The sequence below is a fragment of the Ciconia boyciana genome, chromosome 3 (assembly GCF_034638445.1).
Source record: "Ciconia boyciana chromosome 3, ASM3463844v1, whole genome shotgun sequence".
Lineage (NCBI taxonomy): Eukaryota > Metazoa > Chordata > Aves > Ciconiiformes > Ciconiidae > Ciconia > Ciconia boyciana.
Window position 1 is genome coordinate 41,396,400 of NC_132936.1, and position 18,879 is coordinate 41,415,278.

At 45.3% G+C, this 18,879-nt stretch overlaps 1 protein-coding gene across 8 annotated transcripts; it reads right to left on the reverse strand.

Moving 5' to 3' along the window:
• Positions 1-176: 176 nt before the first annotated feature.
• On the reverse strand, positions 177-18,412 carry CNR1 (cannabinoid receptor 1). 8 transcript variants are annotated; one of them, XM_072855441.1, is made up of 5 exons: positions 18,275-18,412; positions 10,882-10,974; positions 10,380-10,436; positions 7,081-7,212; positions 177-5,336 (listed from the first exon to the last, which is right to left on the reverse strand). In XM_072855441.1, the coding sequence occupies exon 5, from the start codon at positions 5,273-5,275 to the stop codon at positions 3,854-3,856; it is 1,422 nt and encodes a 473-aa protein (XP_072711542.1). In that variant the 5' UTR covers positions 5,276-5,336; positions 7,081-7,212; positions 10,380-10,436; positions 10,882-10,974; positions 18,275-18,412; the 3' UTR covers positions 177-3,853. The 8 variants fall into 8 exon arrangements, with proteins under 8 accessions (XP_072711542.1, XP_072711543.1, XP_072711540.1 ...); XM_072855442.1 differs by lacking the exons at positions 7,081-7,212; positions 10,380-10,436; XM_072855439.1 differs by lacking the exons at positions 7,081-7,212; positions 10,380-10,436; positions 10,882-10,974; positions 18,275-18,412 and adding exons at positions 17,329-17,366; positions 17,849-17,972.
• Between the last annotated feature and the right edge of the window lie 467 nt (positions 18,413-18,879).

Sequence of the window (18,879 nt, forward strand, 5' to 3'; positions counted from 1 at the left end):
CTTGACAACCTGTTGTCAAGTTGTTTAAGCAGTTGTTTCAGAATCTGACAGACAAACTTATAAACAAAACGTAGAGCACCAGATTGTGGGATGAGGCAGCATCATCACGTGGCTTCCTCAGTTATCTCAAAATTTGGAAAACAAAAAAAGTAGAGGAATACTTTTTCTCCTTGAATAAATAACAGTTTAATTACATTATAGAAATAAAATATGATATGGTAGGAATACACTGGAAATCTTACAGAAATACTATTCTGCTACTGGTAGGTAAATGGTCAAAGCTACTTTTCATGACAATCTGAACAGTACTTGTGTACAAACTATTATACAGGTTGCTAATGAAAAATATTGCAGCAGTTGCAAGGATGTTACCAGCTCAAACAAACATCTAATGATACAATATTCTTCTAAGAGGAAGTAATAATGTTAGATTTACAGACAATAAAGAGTTATGTTCTCCACTTTGAAACACTGGAAATAAAAAGCTCAGGTAATCCAATTTCTTTACCTCATATTATCACAAGGAAAGATTTTCCTTTCACTATGAAACAGCATCCCAAGACACCCTGTAAACAGTTTATTCAAAGGTAGTACTTGAGATGTCACAGCAACTTCAACAATTGTCCTAGTCTACAATTACAGACTTTTTAGGCCACTGCTTGTACAGATGACTTTTTTTATTTTTCACTTATATACATACATTCAGCCCAATAACAGCAGGTAAAATGCGCTGTCTATCTTACAATAGACACACTAAAATTTTCATCAAAAGGCCAGTGCAAGAAGATGTGGATAGTGATTGCACAGCATCGAGGAGATTGTATTATACAAATATACAATTAGACTGTTGAGAATCTAACTCTGCACGCATGTGACATAGATGGTCTTCCTGGTAGATACGCGACACTTGGAGTTGGTACGTATACGTAACTGCAACGATCGTTGCTTGGCTGATGATGACGGTGTGGGTGGCTGTGGAACACAGTTATTGTTTGGCTGTGCTATCACTAAGTGAAGGTAGGCAACTGCAAATTAGGAATACCTAAAGCTGAAGTTTAAGTACAGCTTATCTTGGAACGGCAACAGATTTTTCTAATGAAAGAGTAGTTCTACTTAGTGAGCAACGTGTAGGGAAATTGTTGCCACCTCTTTAATAAATGGTTCTAAGTGAACCGACACAGTTCCCAGAGCTTTAGAAAAACTCATTATGCAAATGAAGATACTGATGATAGACGGTAACATTTCACAGGATGCTATTTCTTATTATATCAGTAAGCACCAAGTTAAGTGCCAAGACAGCCCCATTGTCCCATGATTTATCATGTAAAATTTAGAACTTGAATGCACAACAAAAGTCCATGAAGTTTGCATTTAATTCACAAGAAGAGAGTTTCAAAAATGGCTCTTAAAATACCTTTACATTTCAAATGGGCTTTCCCCCCCACCTCCTCCAAGAGGACTTTAGGATGGACCTCACCTAGATATGAGAAAGATCTTTCAGGAGGAGGACTTGCATGTCCTCCAGGAATCCTCTGCAAGCTGCGGGTTTCGGCTGACTGCCGGGCCCCTCGAGAAGGTGGTGCCCTGTCCAACCGCCCAGCTAAGCTGCAGGGCAGGGGGGTGGAGGAGGAAAGTACCCCTGTCTCCTCCAGCCGCTGCTCAGCACCTCGCCTGATGAGATCTTTAAAACGTGCCGCCCCTCACCAAGCCTGAACTTGGAGCCACTTACGCCCCTGCAGAGCCACGGGCTGAAATCGGCCGGGCCGTTTGGCTGCTCTGGCCCGCACCGAGGCATCAGAAGCACCACGGGGACAGCACGGTGGCCAGAGAGCCCGGGGCTGCCGCCCTGCTCTTTCCCTACGTAACCCCGAGGACGGGCGGCAGGGCAGCACGGACTTGGCTCCACTCGCCCAGTGCCATGGCGGGAGTCGCCCCTCTTGCGGCAAGCGTCCGGCAGCCAACGGGCTAAGCCGCCTTCGCAGCTATTTTGGCAGAAATCAACCAGGAGGGTGAGGAAACGACCCAAAAAAGCAAGGCAGCAGAGAAGAGGACCCCATACCTTCTGATTCAGAACGGAATTACAGAATATCCATGCCTCAAAGGCTATCCGGTAACATGCTCCTTGCGAAAGTGCCAGGCTGCAGAAACAATCCCACCAGGGAACAGAGGAGCATTTTCCTTCAACAACTTATCTTTCCCCAAAGCTGATGGTGTCAAACCTTGCCATCTGTATTCTGATTTCACAGTGAGACTCACCTCATTTCAAGCAATCAGATTTGAATACTGATGGTCTTAAAACAAATTATAATTTATTTCTGGCTTTCTCAGTTTTCAGGAACACCATTGACAGACGCTGCATTTGTCAGCGCAGGCTCATGCCATGCTCTGCCTCTTGTTTCCCCTTATTCTCAAGTACAACTGAAAGGCTGCTTTCTCTAGCACATGGATACACCTCTCAGAGTGGATCGGGATGTTCTTAATACGGTACTTTCATCAGTAATCAGTTGGAAGAACTCAATTTTAGAAACAGAATTCGTGTGCAAAGCGTGCAACAAGAAATACAGTTTACATTTGGTCATAATGACCCATCTTAGTTATGCTACCATGACTCACACTGATTAGTATACTTACACACACACACACACGCACACACACGTACACACACATAGATATTTATTTATATACACGCTCACACAATAAGAAAATGTCTAAGTCTGACAATATTTCCTCCTCTTTTAGTGAAGATGGGAGTTTGGCATCTCAGGCTCTGAATCTGCTTAAACCTGGGATACAGGAATGCGACACACTTCAAGTATACATCGACTGCACAGTGATAACATCGCACATTGAGTCTGAGACACATGCTGTCTTCAGTGGTCCAGCACCAGCACGTGGCTTAAAACCAGTTGCCCGTTAAAGGAGCCAATATCCGGGACCTTCGCCTTTCAGTGTTTGTATTCACGCAACGCCCGAGAGCAGGGCGATAGTCTGTACGACCACAAACGTCCTTCTGTATAAACGCAGTGGTATTTAAAAGTCTGAACCAGAGCATTCCTCTCTTACATTCCTCCTCTATTCCTCTGTTGCTGTTACTCTCGTATGCATGTGAAAGTAAAAGGTAGTGGGGAAATAATTTGAATAGAAGAACACAAAGCCTCTCCTCTAAGTCCACAGAAGACCACTAAAAGTGTAAAATTTCCAAAATAGCTCATAGGAATTCTTCAAATACAGTGTTTTCAATGGGGTTTACATATCACATTTCACATTATTTCCACGGAAGTCTACCTTATCACTTTGTTTAATCAGACAAATATCAATAACACATAATAAAACAGCATACAATTCACGGGACACGACACATTTTACAAAACCTCTAAAACTCAGCACTGCCGCTTTTGGAAAAAATCAAAAACTCCTATTACTTACAGACATGAAATACACTTCACATTGAAATGAACAGCATGATTACAAGGCTTTTTTTCTTATTTGATGGTATCGGTTTAGGATGCATTAGTTTTCAATTAGGCTTCACAATTTTTCTTCACACCCCCAAAAGGAACTGTTGCTAACCTGATATTTTCTCTGTGCTCTTTCAGGAAACTTACTATTATTCAGTAAACACTTTTTGAGAAAAAAACTTTTGAAAATTTAGCTTGACTCCCTAATTGTAAAACCTGAAGAACTGGCTGATGGTAATGCTCGTAACACAATCATCGCTCAGCTTACAATGACAAACCAAAAAAATATTACAGGAGGGTACAAACACGTTAAGCCACGGGTTTGGTTTTCTCTGTTGTTGATTTTTTTTTTTTTTAACTAACTCCTTTTCTCACAACGCTGAGAAGTCTCTGACTTACAACGCTTCAGCAGTCGTGTCTGTGGAGACAGACATGGTAACTTTGGCAATCTTAACTGTGCTCTTAATGCAGCTCTCGGCAGCCCTGTGCACGTTCCCCGCATTGTTGGCGTGTTTGTGCTGGCAGTCAGACTCCATGCTGTTATCGAGGGGCTGCGCGGTTCCTTCGCAGGTGGGGAACATGCTGCGGAAGGCGTGTCGCAAGTCCTTGCTCCTCAGAGCGTAGATGATGGGATTCACTGTTGAATTCAGCAAACAGAGCATGCTACAGAAGGCAAAGACAGTCTTGATGAGCTTGTTCATTTTCCCAAAGACATCGTACACCATGATGGCGAGGAGAGGGCCCCAGCATATGATTAAAACGACTAGGATAAGGACCAAGGTTTTGGCTAACCTGATGTCCATACGAGTTTGATCAGGCCTAGTGATCTGTACCTTACCATCCTCCGTAGACTGAATGATGATGCTTTTCTGCGTGCCCCGCTGAATCATGCGAACAGCGTGGCTGTGAGCCTTCCACAGTATGTACATGTAGGCATAGACAATGAACAGCAAGAGGACGCTGGTGACCCCGATCCAGAACATCAGGTACGTCTCGTCGATGAGAGGGAATATGTCCGAACAAACAGAGTTGAGCTTTTTGCAGTTCCAGCCGAGCAGAGGAAGAACGGCTATTACAATAGCGATGGTCCACATCACACAAAACGCTACGACAGCCTTTGGTCGGGTAACAATCCTTTTGTAAGCTAGTGGCCTGTGTATAGATATGTACCGGTCTATTGCCGTGAGGAAAAGGCTACCTACGGAGGCGGTGAAGGAGGCTGTAACTCCACCCAGTTTGAACAAGAAGACGTTGGGGCTGTCCTTCCGGTGGAAAACATGGAAATCCACAAAACTGTAGACAAAAATCACGCTGCCCAGGAGGTCGGCCACAGCCAGGCTGCCGATGAAATGGTAGGAGGGTCTACATCGGAGGCTTCGGGAGTGGAGGATGACGCACAAGACGAGGAGGTTCTCTAGGACCGTGAAGGTGCCCAGGGTGAGCGACAGCACGGCGATGGCCAGCTGCTGGCTGGGGTTCAGGATCATAAAGCACTCCATATCCATGAAGTTCTCCCCACACTGTATGTTCTCCTCATTATCCTTAAACGTGGACAGGGACTTGTTGTAAAACTCTGTGATGTTGACCTGATCTGAGGGAATAATGCTCAACAGGGGATCATCTCCTGCAGTCATTTTTTCTTGGAAAGGATCACCCCTGAAGGAAGAGAGGGGGAACTTCTGGGGGTAGTATCCCAGCTTGGATGCCATGTCGCCTTTCATGTCTTCGTACTGGATATCGTTGGAGCCCACGTAAAGGAGATCTGTTGTGATTGTTCGGAAAGTTGTATCTGCGAGGCCATCTAGGATTGACTTCATAACCCCAGTCTTGTTGGTTTCAGAGAGACTTAGGGGAGGGAAAAATGCATCGGAGGAAATCCTAGAAGGGGAAAAGATCAGACTTTATTAAGATAAACAGGGAGACAAACTCCACAAACAACTTAGTTGAACTGTGTCAAACAAAATCAACCTTTCTCTTGTATTCAGTGCAGGTCTAGCCTTTGCCACCTGTGGGAATCAGGGTGAGTCGAGCACTTAGAGAGAAATCACCTGGATTTCACTAAAACTGAATTACACTAAGAAGTGATGCAAAAACCAGAGGTGCAGGGAATTGAGTATTCCACAGGAAAGTAATTTTAATTTCTCATCAAAACCTTCCGAGCCACTCCACCAGAAAGATATTTTTCTCTAGATCTGAACTTGGCTTCTGATTGCAAAGTACTTTGCAGACCAATATTCCTTGGCCTTGCTTCATTTAGATAATACCAAGTGCCACTGCAGGAGCAGCATTAAACTGAATCATCACCTTCATTGCTTTTCTTTCAAAAGGCACTGAGGATTTTGAAAACCTGACAACAGAGAGGGAATGGGGAAAGAGCCAGGCACTCTAAGTTTCACAGTTCACCCAGTATGCCTATATATTCACATTACCTGGTTACAGCAATCTGAGGTCTACTAACATCCTGAATTTGTTATTGCAGATGTATTAGCAAGGTGTTTCATCTACAAATATAGGCATCTGGATATATCTTCGTTACTCCGTTCCTTCCTTCTGCTAAGCATACCAAGGCAACTGGGATGTTTGGACTCTGTGATGGAGGTGGGTTGTTACCCACCCTGTCCACAGTTTTAGGAAAGGTGACCAGCACTGAGTCAGTGAGTGCACCAGTGATCCATTCTGTGTGGATCAGAAGCCTCAATCAGAGCAGTTCACGCTTGCCTGGAAAAACACAGCACCAAGTTTGAGTCAGAGAGCAGCTCTGGCCAAAACTCCAAGCAAAAGGGACCAGGACCCACTGCTCCTGCGAGAAGCATGGAAATGTAACTCGTCCCATTGGGGACACCCTCAAAAATATTCTGTCCCCTCAGAAAGGAGAGCCCAGCAGAAGGTCCCCAGGTAGCCAGTGGTCTCTGAGTCCCGTCATGCCCAGCCTTTGCTCATGGATGGTGATTAATTGCAGGGTGTAACTCCTGGTCAGGGTACCCTTGGGAGAGCACCCTCATCAGCATCTGAGCATCCTACGTGCATCAACATGTAGGACAGGTCTTACAGCTCTTCTTATGCTGTGCTCCTTTATATAACTTTGCCCATACAACATGCCTTGAACATGCATTGAACATCTGCTTTAGGGCCCCTTCCACTGCCAGAGTGGCTGAGAGTGTTCTGAATGTAAATAAGAGACAGAATCATTGCTTCGGTGCTTGTGCTACAGCTATTCTGCATCCGCTATGGGACATCTTGATGATTGCATCAGCAACAGGAGCAAAACCAAGCTTTTTCATGCTTTTAGAATGGAGGAAATTGTTTGTGACACCCAAGAAATCCCAGATGCCATATATAGGCTTGTACTGACTTAACCTGTTCACTTTACACAACTGACAATAAACAGCCAGAAAGGCCACGAGAGATTATCTGCCAAAACCCAGAGTACTGATCACCTCAACTCCTAAACACGAGACTTGCACAGTAGGTACCATAGCTCAGTTTTCCCATGAAAACTAAAAGAAAGATGAAAACGATTAATCTCTACAACAATACCAATACTTAAAAACAGAATAAATCACAAGCATCTCCAAAAGAAGCAGAGATCATTTGGCTGATGAGATATTTATGCTGCACTTACACATGGCACCTGAACACTCAAGACTTTTTCCATAGTTCGTTAAAGTTTTCCGTTTGATTCAGCAGGCCTGGACATTGAGTGTTAAAGGAAATCTAGGAACCTCGACCTCCAGAAGACACTGCAACTCCAGCGCTGCAAACAAGGATGAGCATAAGCAACCCTTACCAGGATAGTCTAACACACAACACGGACACTTGCTGGGTCAGCTTTTGCAGACATCGTTGCTCAGCAAATAACAACATAATCATTAGACAGACAGACAATATTAAGGAATTTAATTTTGAGGGTTTGAGCAGTGAGGGAGGGAAATGTCGCTGAAGCACACATTAAAAATGAACAGCAATAATCTAATACGCAACATACTTTTCATCCAGAAGGTGCTTTACAGCTGTTCTTAGTAGAATTTGCAGATGTTATGTGTTGCAAATATGACCCTGCTGACAACTGACAAATCTGCTTTGGGTGAAGTCTGGCAACTTTAAACTTGGCATTATAACACCAGTTTAAAACCAGAAGTGAAGAATGTGTTATTCATTTGAAAACTACCCCCAAAAAAATTAAATAAATCAAGTAGTGCTATGGTATTCTCTGTTATTCCAGCTTATTTCTGACAGAAAAAGAAGACAACCATTTTAATGATTAAAGCTACAGCCGCATGTCGAGAAGATTATGTTTGAGTAAAGCTTCAAAAATTGTATGCAACTGAGCACTTCTGCTAGACAGACAAACAAATTGCTATGAGGTAGCTGGTCCCTGCTGGAGTCATGTTAAGTACAGACTACCTCAGAATAAGGTGCAAGCTGCCGTGCAACCCCTACCTTTCTTTGAAATACAAATGAAAGAACACAAATTCCTGCGTGCTCTTTTGAAGGTGGCAGTGAGTTATGTGACAATATCACTATGCATGCATATGCTATAACAACATAGTTAATGGGATCAGGAGAGGCAAGTATTACTCTGAATGTCAATGATTTTTTTTCCCTCTGTATTTTTACATTGAGATTATTACCATAATTTCCACCTTATTGTCTCTGCAAAGAGAGTTTTCTTTGAGAGTACTTGGGAGTTCATTAGTGGTGTAGTTTAGGCTTTGGGGGATGCAGCTGACATCAATTTTGTTTTTGTTTGCTGCTGGGAATATCATAATTGGAAATTTCTAGCAGTATGTGTGCATGCACCTATTCAAATAGCAGTTGATTTTTATTAAAGTTGCAGTAAAACAGCCATTCGCCTGATCTGGAATTGCACTTTACTGGAATTTCGTTTATTTTAATTTAGATACTAGCTTGCCCTGCTATAAGCTAAGACACTGAAATGCACTGAAGCGATCAGCGAGGTTTTCCATGGCTGCCTGGTGAAAATAAGACTGGACCTTTGGCACTGGGGTGATCAGGAGAGTCCAGGTCAGAGCCTGAGGTATTGCACGATTTGACATAGACTGAAAAGCTGATGGTGGGAGCAGCGGTCTGGTTCCTGGTCTTTTTGTTTGGTTAGGTGGATGTGCCAGTGTCACACAGATTTTGTCTCTGAGCCCTTCTGTCCGAACCTGGAGCGGCGAGGAGGCACTGCCCACAAGAACGGGACACCGCGCTCCACGTGGCCGCACTGCTCTTTGCAGCTGGCTTCAACGCAACCCAAACCCATGTTGCCTGAGACCCATTAACGTCTCTATCTGGAATACCCTGGGAGCCTTCTCACAGCCTCCCTAGCAGACAAGGGTCCCCTGCACAGATCCCCCCTCTCTGGAAGGGACCGGGGTGACGGCCGTGTGCTGCAGCAAGGTCCCCTCGCAGGCAGGGTGGCAGCGAGGGAGAGCCTCCCTGCCCTGCCAAAAGCTGCTCTGCCCACAGAGCCTTTGAGACTCCAAAGCTCTCAGCTTCGTCCCTTCCTTAAATGAGCTCTACTACCTCTCTCACTTTAAAACGACTTTAAAAAGTACTGAAACATTGATTAAAGATGAGGAAGAGCCCGTGCTGATGCCGGCACTCAAAATTTTTGGTGTATTTCCATGACTGCATGCAGCAATTCACAGTAAGTAATGAATTATTATTACGGATAAGGATTAAACAACAGATAAAAATTTCAGGCATCTTTTATCTTGAAGACCAAAACCAGAAAACCCATAGCTGAACACCATTTTAGACTTTTCTCCCATCAGCCAGCGGCTGTTGGTGGGTGCTGCCAGACCAGCTGTGCAAAGTGACTGCCACTAGATGGAGTGGCTTTTACAAACACACCGCTTAGCTGTCTGCAGAGACCTGGATTTATCTTCCTCTAGCACTTTCTTTACAGCCTGCTTTACCGGGGTTCAAACATACGAGGTGTTAAACATCAACTGAAGGTTGAAGACACAACTTTGTAAGGCTTTGCCCTCAAAGCGAAAGAATTAGTGAAGAGCTGAGGGGGCAAGTCTTACTACTGCCCTCCACTGTGTGGTTACATGTAGCCTTAAAAGAAGCTTGGATGCTATCAGAATATAAAGACCCCTTAGGTAAAATATAAAATATATAATCTGTAAAAGGCTGGTAACTCATCTTGGACACCAGGGAGAATTATACCTCCCCTGGACTTCTCGTTGGTCCACAGGACCGGTTCACTTGGGGAACAAGAGCGTGACTTCATTAAAATGCTATTACCTATCTTCTCCTGCTGTTCTGGGGGAGAGGGAGGGCTGGAAAGTTTTTATCGTTGTCTAAAAAAAAGGCTGAATTTATTATAATTTTCAAACCAGGATGATTGATGAAGCAATTTTAATAGTCTAAATAGAAACAGTGAATATTTGCCTTCTTCCTCGGAAAGTAATTATGAGCAATACAATGATGCTACTGATAACTGCACAAATGTTGACGTGGCAAGAAAAGGAATCAAAACAAGAAAGGGAAATCCACAATCAAACCTTTCTAGCTTCTATTTTAGAAAATATTTTCATCTCCATGTCTATACATTTCTTCTATGATACCCACAGCTAATTAAGAACAGGCTAAAGGACAAGTAGGTATAATTGAAACATAGTTTCTGAATGCACAAAAATATGTAAATGCATTCTCCTTGTTTCCACGTAAGGCTTGTAAGTCCTTCAGAAGGCTTTCTCGTCCAGTAAGTCTGCAGAGCGCCCAGCACACTGGGACTCCTACCAAACTGGGTCCGCAAAGTACTACCACAGAAGAAACAGCAGTAATTTGTACTCGTGTGCAGTCAGCTGAAAAAGTGTGAGAGAAATGAGATCTACCATAGTAACTGTTGGCCTCCAGGAATTACAACTGTCCTATAAAATTAAAATTTATAAGGCTAATAATTACCTTATCCCATATGACGATGAACAATACTGCTTCGAGGACAGAACAAGGTTTCTAAGCCTTGGAAAAAGAAATGCGCAGTCTGAGAAATGGCACTCTAAGACTCAATAACACCGAGCAAGGAAAAAACCCCACGTTGATGAGAATGTGAAAGCAATGTTACCCCTATCCCATTTACTGTTTTACTACTCCATCTCCAACACAGTGCTACTTCTAGGCTATAAATGGCAAATACACTGTCACTCCTAATTCAGGAAAATCTGCATTCACTTCAGAGAATTTTCTCTGTGTGAGGGATCGGGAAGGTGCACAGACACTAGGAGAGGAGCAAATGAGGGATGCTATCTTCTAGTTACAGCAAGGCACTATCAGCTATGGGGTAAACGAGGGCATGCAAGTACTGAGCCAAATCTTGTTCGTATGTAACAGGATAGTATCTTTGGCAAGTTGAACCTTAATTAGCAAGAATCCACAGCTACATGGTTATTTATGTTAATTAACATACCGTTTGCACACTAGCAGGGTAGGGGCTGGATTGTTCTAATTTGGGGGCGAACTGCCCCTACGTGACACCACCCAGCATCCAGCAGCTGACAATCTGAACAACAAAAACAAAACAATGGGGAAAACAGAGCATTAATCAGTGACCAACAACGTTTTTAAAAGAAATAACGTTATTTCTTCCCTCCAAAGTTTTGTTGGTGAGATGTGTGTACCAGATTTAGCACAAGTGACTTGCAGGCGCAGGGAAGAAGAGGCTGTGTCTCCTCTCTAAAACAGCCAGGGCATACGCGTGCGTCTAAGATCAGAGAGCTTCAAAAGCGAGGCTGAAGTCCTGCTCCGTTTGGTGCAGGCAAAGGACCCGAACTTTGCTCTCCTGCGAGCCAGGTGAGCGTGCTGGCAACCTCTCTGTTCTGCTGCCCGTCTCTCAACCACTCGAGTTGTTCCACGTTGTATCAGGAGTTAAACATCAGGAAATAAAAGCACCAGGGCACACACCTGGCAGGTGAGAGGCTTACCTTGAAGGCCTTTCTCTGAATTAAGGGAACCAAGGACGTGTCTCCCACATCCCACCCAGCCGCAGGGGGAAGAGCAGGGACAGCCGCCCCATCTGCCTGTGAAAAACCTCCAAAGCTCCTGAGTTCACTTGAAATCCCTCAGCTTGTGAAATACAACTCCCTACACACATATCTCCTACCAGGTTGGAGACAAGACAAAGTACTGAAGGCACAAACCAGCAAGGGGACTGTCAGGATCATGTTAATGGGAAACTACAGCTACCTGGTCTGCCCGGCTTTTGGGAGAAAGGAGGGAAGGCAGAGGTGGCTTTCTTAAAACAACAAAAAGACTGTATGAACGTGGGATTTTATCATCTTTCACAGTTTACTTTACATTCGTTTTTCACAGTTTACTTCATTTCATTTAAAGACATAGTTTTGGGAGAGGATAAAGAGGCTTGTTGAAGTATGAAAAGTTCAGATGACAAGGAAACAGTGAAGCAAGAGTGAGCTGGAATTTGCTTAAAATCAGCTCCAGTTTAGGGACCCATTTCCCAATAAAGCAGAATGAACAGGTAATAGGAAAAGTTTGATACTATGTTATGGTATTTACATGTTAAAGAAAATGAAAGAGAACTCATTAAGCTGGTCAATTTTGAACTCAAACTTTTTCTTTTTCACAAAAGGGTTTATCTTGGATTTCAATATTCCAACAGAAATTGCTTCATTTCCAGCCTCTTTTCTAGCCATTCTCTAATGCCAAAAGGTGCAGGCGCTTATTACTGCTGAGCAGAATTGACATAAATGTTAAATGGAGACAGAGAAGACCAGCCAGGTGCAAAAGAGATGGAGGCTGAACACTCAGTCTCCTGGAAGGACCTAGAAGAGACAGCAGATTAGCACACAACATGTGGTTGAAGGGAGAGAAGTCATCTGAAAGAGCAGAGCAGGAGATAAAAGACCAAGGCTCCACTGGATGCTAGATGCTAAAAGTCCCCAGAAGAATGTAATGTCTAGAGGATGAAACTGGGGGAAAAACACATTTATTGGGCAGGGGGGAAGAGATAACCACTCCAGGAAAACAGCTTCCATGTAATGTCCAGAGCAGAACAAAAAAGGTCAAGAATTTGTTGCAGCAGAAAATATTAGTGAACTTCATTAAAAGAGTAAGAATTAGAGACAGAAAGGTAGCAAAAACATCAGGCTCCAGGGAGAACGCTCATAAACTGTGCAGAGTGCGTGTCTGCCTCCTCCTCCCCACGTAACAAACTGTGGCCATAACAAGTTTTAATCAAAGACTTTGCAAGACAGCAAGGAGATGCTGAGAGCAAAGGTAATGGGGGTTAAGTGACTGGTGTGAAGGGGATTGGGAGGAGAGAGGAGAGGTAACTACTGTCCTCATACAGGGAACAGGACCTCTCCAGGTGAGACCGGAGCAAACCAGGGAAAGGTAAGAGAGGAAGACCCAAGTGGAAGGAGCCCCGGAGAGGCAGGGGATGCAGATTATAGGGAAAGAGAAGAATTGCCTTCATGATCGGCTCGGGGAAAGCAGATCAGGTGAAGGAGAAAACTCACGAGAGAAAACCTCCCTCCTCTTTTGAGCTACGCAAACTTCAGAGACAACTCCGTAAGCTGAAGGATATAGCTAGTGGGATTTTCAGATCTGACCGAAAAGAAAGAACAGACCCACTGCTCTGCAGGCAATGACTTGCTCTTTTGAAAGTCCATTTCTGATCTGTATTCAAACAGCGAAGGAAGACGCAAAGGGCTCTGAGAAGCCATCCTCGCTAAGGTCACAGAAAAGGACAGCGCTGTACGCACTGACGCATGGGACCGAGCTGGGGACACTCAGGAGGGATCAGTTGAGCAAATCTGGCCAGGGACATTAATGAAAATCAAATTGCTTAAGGAAAATGAAGTACAGAGGCGGAAAGGAAGATGGAGAGCTCAAAAAGAGCCACTGAGTGACCCATACAGTGAATAAACGCACCGAAAGGAGAAAAGGGAAGAGGGGTTTACAGGCAGTGACAAAAAGTTAGTGCATAGAAGGTCATCAACACATTGCAAAGCAACATCCCTTCTGCCTCAGTCCTCAGGAGTCTACTTCTCCCAAAAATTGTTATTAGGCCACCAAGTATTAGTAGTGCTCAGAAGCTAGGACAGAAAGACTTGGTAAATGTGATGTCCCACGCCATCAGCATTAGCAAAGGATGAAAATATGCACTCCAATTAAAAAATGTAAAACATTCTTTCATTTCTGGAGCTGTCTGGCCTTTCATAAAATTTAAATAAGCTCAGATAACTCTCTTCATAGCTACATTCAGAATATAATGATATTCAAATACACTGCCTTCACACACACAAACAACTTGTGAAATTATTTGCCAGCATATTAAGCCACTACACCAGATTGCTTGGCAATGGTGCATGTCTTCGAAATATGCAGATGCTTTTCTTTTTTAAAAAAAGGAGAGAGGGAGAGAAGAGGAGAAGTGAGAAAGAATTACAGTAGAATCTGATATCCAAGTAGTCAGAACAACAAATTGCAGAGAGACTCCAACCAATATTACATCAGATTTGGAAAAATAGTTAAAAGGTACTGAGGGATGAGTTATGACTTTTTATTTTTGTGTGTGTGTGTACGTATATATATTTCTATGCATCAACTTACAGAGAGACATACACAAACACATACACATGCCTAGAGGAACAACTATGCAAAGTCTCACAAACGCTGCAGTAGCGTTTGTCATGCATAAACTCAAATTCCCGGAGCCAGAGGACAAGCAGACAAGCTAGAAGTGTAGGGACAAAAAATACAGGCAAGATGAACGCTGAATATCTTTTTGAATTCCCCCATACACAGCCTTCCTGGGGAAAAGCAAGAATTGAAAATGAATACATCTATCACTGAGATCCCGTGAAAACTATTTTGCGCGCGTGCGCGCGCGTGTATATATATATATATATATATAGGTACCTCTATACAAACTCCAAACCTATTCCACCTAATTTTCCAGGCACATGCATAGTCCAGACTCCAGTATTGTATTGTTTTAAACAGAGGCAGAATTGGCTAAAAACAATGATTTCTAAGAGCACGTTCCACATATTCACCACAATGGGAAGGTGGGAGCCCCCCAAGCCCCTAAGCACAAACTTTGAAAGGTTTCCTAAAATGCAGAAATATGAAAATTACTCCAGCGAGGGCTCAAAGGGAACTGACAGTATTCCCTACAGAACTGCTCCTGCTCAGTACTTTGCAGTGAGTAAACACGCCTTTCTTAAGAAGAATATACAACTGCCATAAAACAGGTTAACACAGGATAAGGTACCATTTGATGCCATCTAGCCTCAATCTACACAAACAAGACAACATCTGAAACGTATAAAACATCCAGTTTCACCAACAGTCCAGCCAAAGTATAACAAGTGACATTATATTAACACACACAGTACTGAAATACCTATTTTCTCTGTAATTTGGATATTGGTAGCTTGATCAAAAACGGATGTCCTACTGAAGAGAGGCAGAAGCGGGCTTGGTGTGTACACCGCTATAATGCCCCTGCATGAGGCACAAACGGCAGAATAAAATGTGCTCCAACCTTATGTTGCAAACCCAATCATTTTTCATGGGCAACAATGGCACCTTCGGGAAAAAGAAAAAAAAAAAAGTTCTTTCTAATGAGAAATTGATTTATAAGTCATTATAACCATTTCAAAAGGACAGGTCGTGGCTGGTTTCAGCGATCATTAACAAAGCCACACACTTTCGAAGAGCCTGAGTTCTGGAGGGGGGAAATTCTTATTCCACCGACAGCGACCGGATGTGCACTTTTTGCAGCAGTACAGCATCAGTCTAGAAATGGAGATGTAAAGAGCAGTACTGAGAAGACAGGTTGTCACATTTTTAACTTTGCATTAATAACAAATGCTGTTGCTGTCTATTCTGGCACATTTGCAAGCTTGCTTTTAAGTACAAGGGGCTGGCATGCATTTCTACTATAGATAGGAAAACAAGAGCAGCCTTGTTATGATTAAAAGGGTCTATTTCCCTCTGCCTTCTGCCTTCTGTGTCCATCTGCACAGCTGCTTTGAACTTGGCCAAATCCCAGTGTTAGGGTCGCCCGCAGTACGTATTTTAAATCAGCAGCAGACTCTGTGAATTTGCTGCTAGAGAAGAGAAAAATCTCCAAATTCTCACTTAAATGGTTGATGACTGGTTTTGTAGAACATTCGTCATTTTACATAGCCTAAACTATTTGGGAAATTGCAGGGAAACATATCGAAAACCATTTACTGTTTCAGGAGGAGACTCAGATAAAGCCAAGACAGACATCTGCAAAGAAATGAAGAGCAATCAGAAAAATGAATTCTGCGGATGCCTATATAGCTGACTGCATGACTAGAGAGAGGTCACAAAGTTTGCATCGGAGAAGTTACAGCAATTTATCTTAAAACGTGCAGAAGTAGAGAAACTAGGTGAGTGGAAGACAGTGCATGAGACCTGCAGAACTAGGAGCGGCAATGTATTTGTAAAATTATTGGGCAATACTAAGTGAATACATGGGTTTGGGTTCTCCCTTGCCTCTTAATCTCCTCACCTACTGCTACTCAAGAGAAATGAGAACCATCCCAGCTCTCCCTCCCTAGCACGTAACACTTTAAGCACCAAAACTCCCAGAGGGGTGACAGCCCGCAAGTATTTTGGGACGGCCACATTAAAGGCTGAAAGTCAGAAATGACTAAAAAAAAAGTTATTTAATTTCTAAACTTCTGTTGCCCAATCAGAAACCTGTGAACAGAGAAAGGGAAAGAAAGGCTTGCATTGGCTAAGACCTGCCGTTCCTTCAGCAGAGCACGAAAGCCCTTAATGGGGTCCTTTATGCAAGCGAGCTAACACAATTCACCAAAGAACAGCAGCCAGGATCAAAGGCACCCACCGGCTCATCCTCACGATACTATAACCTGCTTCCACCTTCACCTTGAGTTTTGTAGGTATTTTGATTTGATTACTGTGGGTTTAGGTGTATCAAACAGTCGATGAGGTAAATTTGCAGCAAATAGTCGATTTCTTTACCTAGCCAACTTCCCCCCCCCCCCCCCCTGCAAAAGATGCCTGCTGGCTCAGTCAAACAATTATTGCTTTTATCAATTCTGCTTGAAAGTGTTTTTATTCAAAGGGTTCTGCCTCTCATTCCAAAGACCCGTGGATAATAACGCAAAGCTGTTCCTGGTTGCTACAAAACTAATTTTAACCTCAAGCAAATCAGGAATTACACATTCATCTTCTAAACTGTTTAAAGATGTTACATTCGTTTCTTTTACAGCTGATTTAATAAACTCTGCCTGCATAATAAATATTCCTACTACAGTCACAGGGTTTTTTTCCTTTCTTGAGAAGGGAAAACCCATGCTGGCAGTTGATACGAGGTGTAATCCAAAAAGAATTAAGCACGCCCAAGTCATTTTTGCAATGTTGCACATTTTGTTATTAAATATCATATTAAATATCACTCTGATCCTTCGCATGATCTTGGTACATGTGAACAGCAATGCCACCCCCAGCAGAGAATGCTGTATTCCTTTAAGAAAAGGTGAACAATAACAATGAAAACAAGATAATACATCTAAGGAAAAAAGAAAGAACCATTACTACACCTTTAACAGGTTAAAAAAGCCACACTACTTTTAAAAAAAAAACTTGTAGATACTCAAGAAGGAGTATTTTGCTATCTGGCTCCATGTTATATATGTCCCTTTACCTTCTGAAAGAAGAAAACATATGCCGAAACTGTTAATATGAGCATTTGCTGCCGTACAGAAAATAACACTGATGATAATTTCAGAGAAAGAAGGAAAACTACGGACTTCATCTTCTGACACCATTTTACTTAATCAAACTGAAATCGCAGTAACGAGCTCTCGCCTGCCAAAGGCTTGGTACATACCTCATCCAGGGGTGTTCTCAATGGAGATTTGCAGACGTCTTTGAGACAAAAAGATGCCCATTTAAAATAAGCCCATCTGGTTACTCAGAATTATTTCTCAAGAGCCGAAGATTTCACACGACAAACACCGCGTGAAGTTTAAAAAGCTCGCTCACTCTTTTTCTGCTGTTTCCCCCCCAGACCTCCGAATTTCAGACAAAAACAAACGAACCAAACAAAAACCCTACTGGGATATTCTGAAGGTGCTGGATGCCTAAGTGACATCTTTTAACGGAACATCATTGCGCACAAAATCACGAACCCCCTTTTATTTCGGCTACGGCCTCAACGGCAGAGTTTTGGGAGGAAAAGTGCACAGGAAAACCGGGCTGAATGCCACCCGCTGTAAGGCACCGGTGGGTTAGGACGAGAGGAGAAACCTCCGGTGTCAGATAAGGTCCTGCGGGGACCCGGGAGGCTGCCGGCTCCGCGCACAGAAGAATGGACGCGTCTTAACCGTAACGCCGGCAGCCCCCCGCACCTCCGCCCGCTGCCGGGCTCCCCCGCGGCCGGGGTCCCCCCGTCCTCCGGCCGGGATCACGAAAGCACACCGCCCGCCTCGGGCCACCGGCTTGTCCCGGGTGGCGCTGGGGCACCCTCCGAATCTCCCCACCCGCCCCAGGCGGCGGCGCGGGGCCGTGCCCGGGGCAGCGGCGAGACCTGCGCTCCCCCGGCCCCCTCCGCAGCGCGGGTCGCGGCGACGGATCGCGGGGAGGGATGCATACGCAGGCAGCCGCCTCCCCTCCGGCCGCTCCGCCGTCGGGGCAGGCGGTGTCACCCCCGGACTCCCCCCCCCCCCGCTCCCCGCCACGCCGCCAACAAACTTTGAGGGGGACGACGGCTACCTGGCCCCCGGCCGGGGGGACACCCCCGCACCCTCCCGCCCCCCGCCCCGCGCCGTCCTTACCCTCCGCACGGCACCGGCCGCGTCCCCCGCCTGCTCCGGCCGCGCCGACCCCCGGCAGGGAGCGGGAGCGCCGCCCCGCCCGGGCACCCCGGCACTGGGGAGCGCCGAGGAGGCGGTGCCGGCGAGGGGAAGGAGGAGGTGGGAGACTTCTCCCCCCGGCTGCCTCCCCTTCTTCCCTTCCCTCCCCTCGGCGCCTCCTCTCCGACCACCGCCGCCCTCGCTCGCCCGGCTCAGGCGGCGCGCCGGGCTCCGCCGCCCCGCCGCCGCCGCCGCTCCATGTGCCGCCCGCCCCCCCAGGCCGCCGCCCCCGGCCCTCCTCCGCCGCCACCGCCCGCCGCCGCCGCCGCCTCGGCGCGGGGAGGCAGCGCGGGAGCCGCCGGGCGCCCGGCGCGGCTCCGGCACACGCCGCCGCCGCGTCCCCCCCCGCCTTCCGCCCCTCTCCGGTCCCATTTATGAAGCCCGGCTCCCATCACGTGTCAGTGTGCCTTTTGTCCCGGCCCTGGCAGCGGCGGAGGCGCCCCGCACGCGCGGGCAGCGCCGGGGGACGACGGGCGGCGGCGGCGGCGGCCAAACTTCGCCCCGGGGGAGGGACGCGGGGACACCGG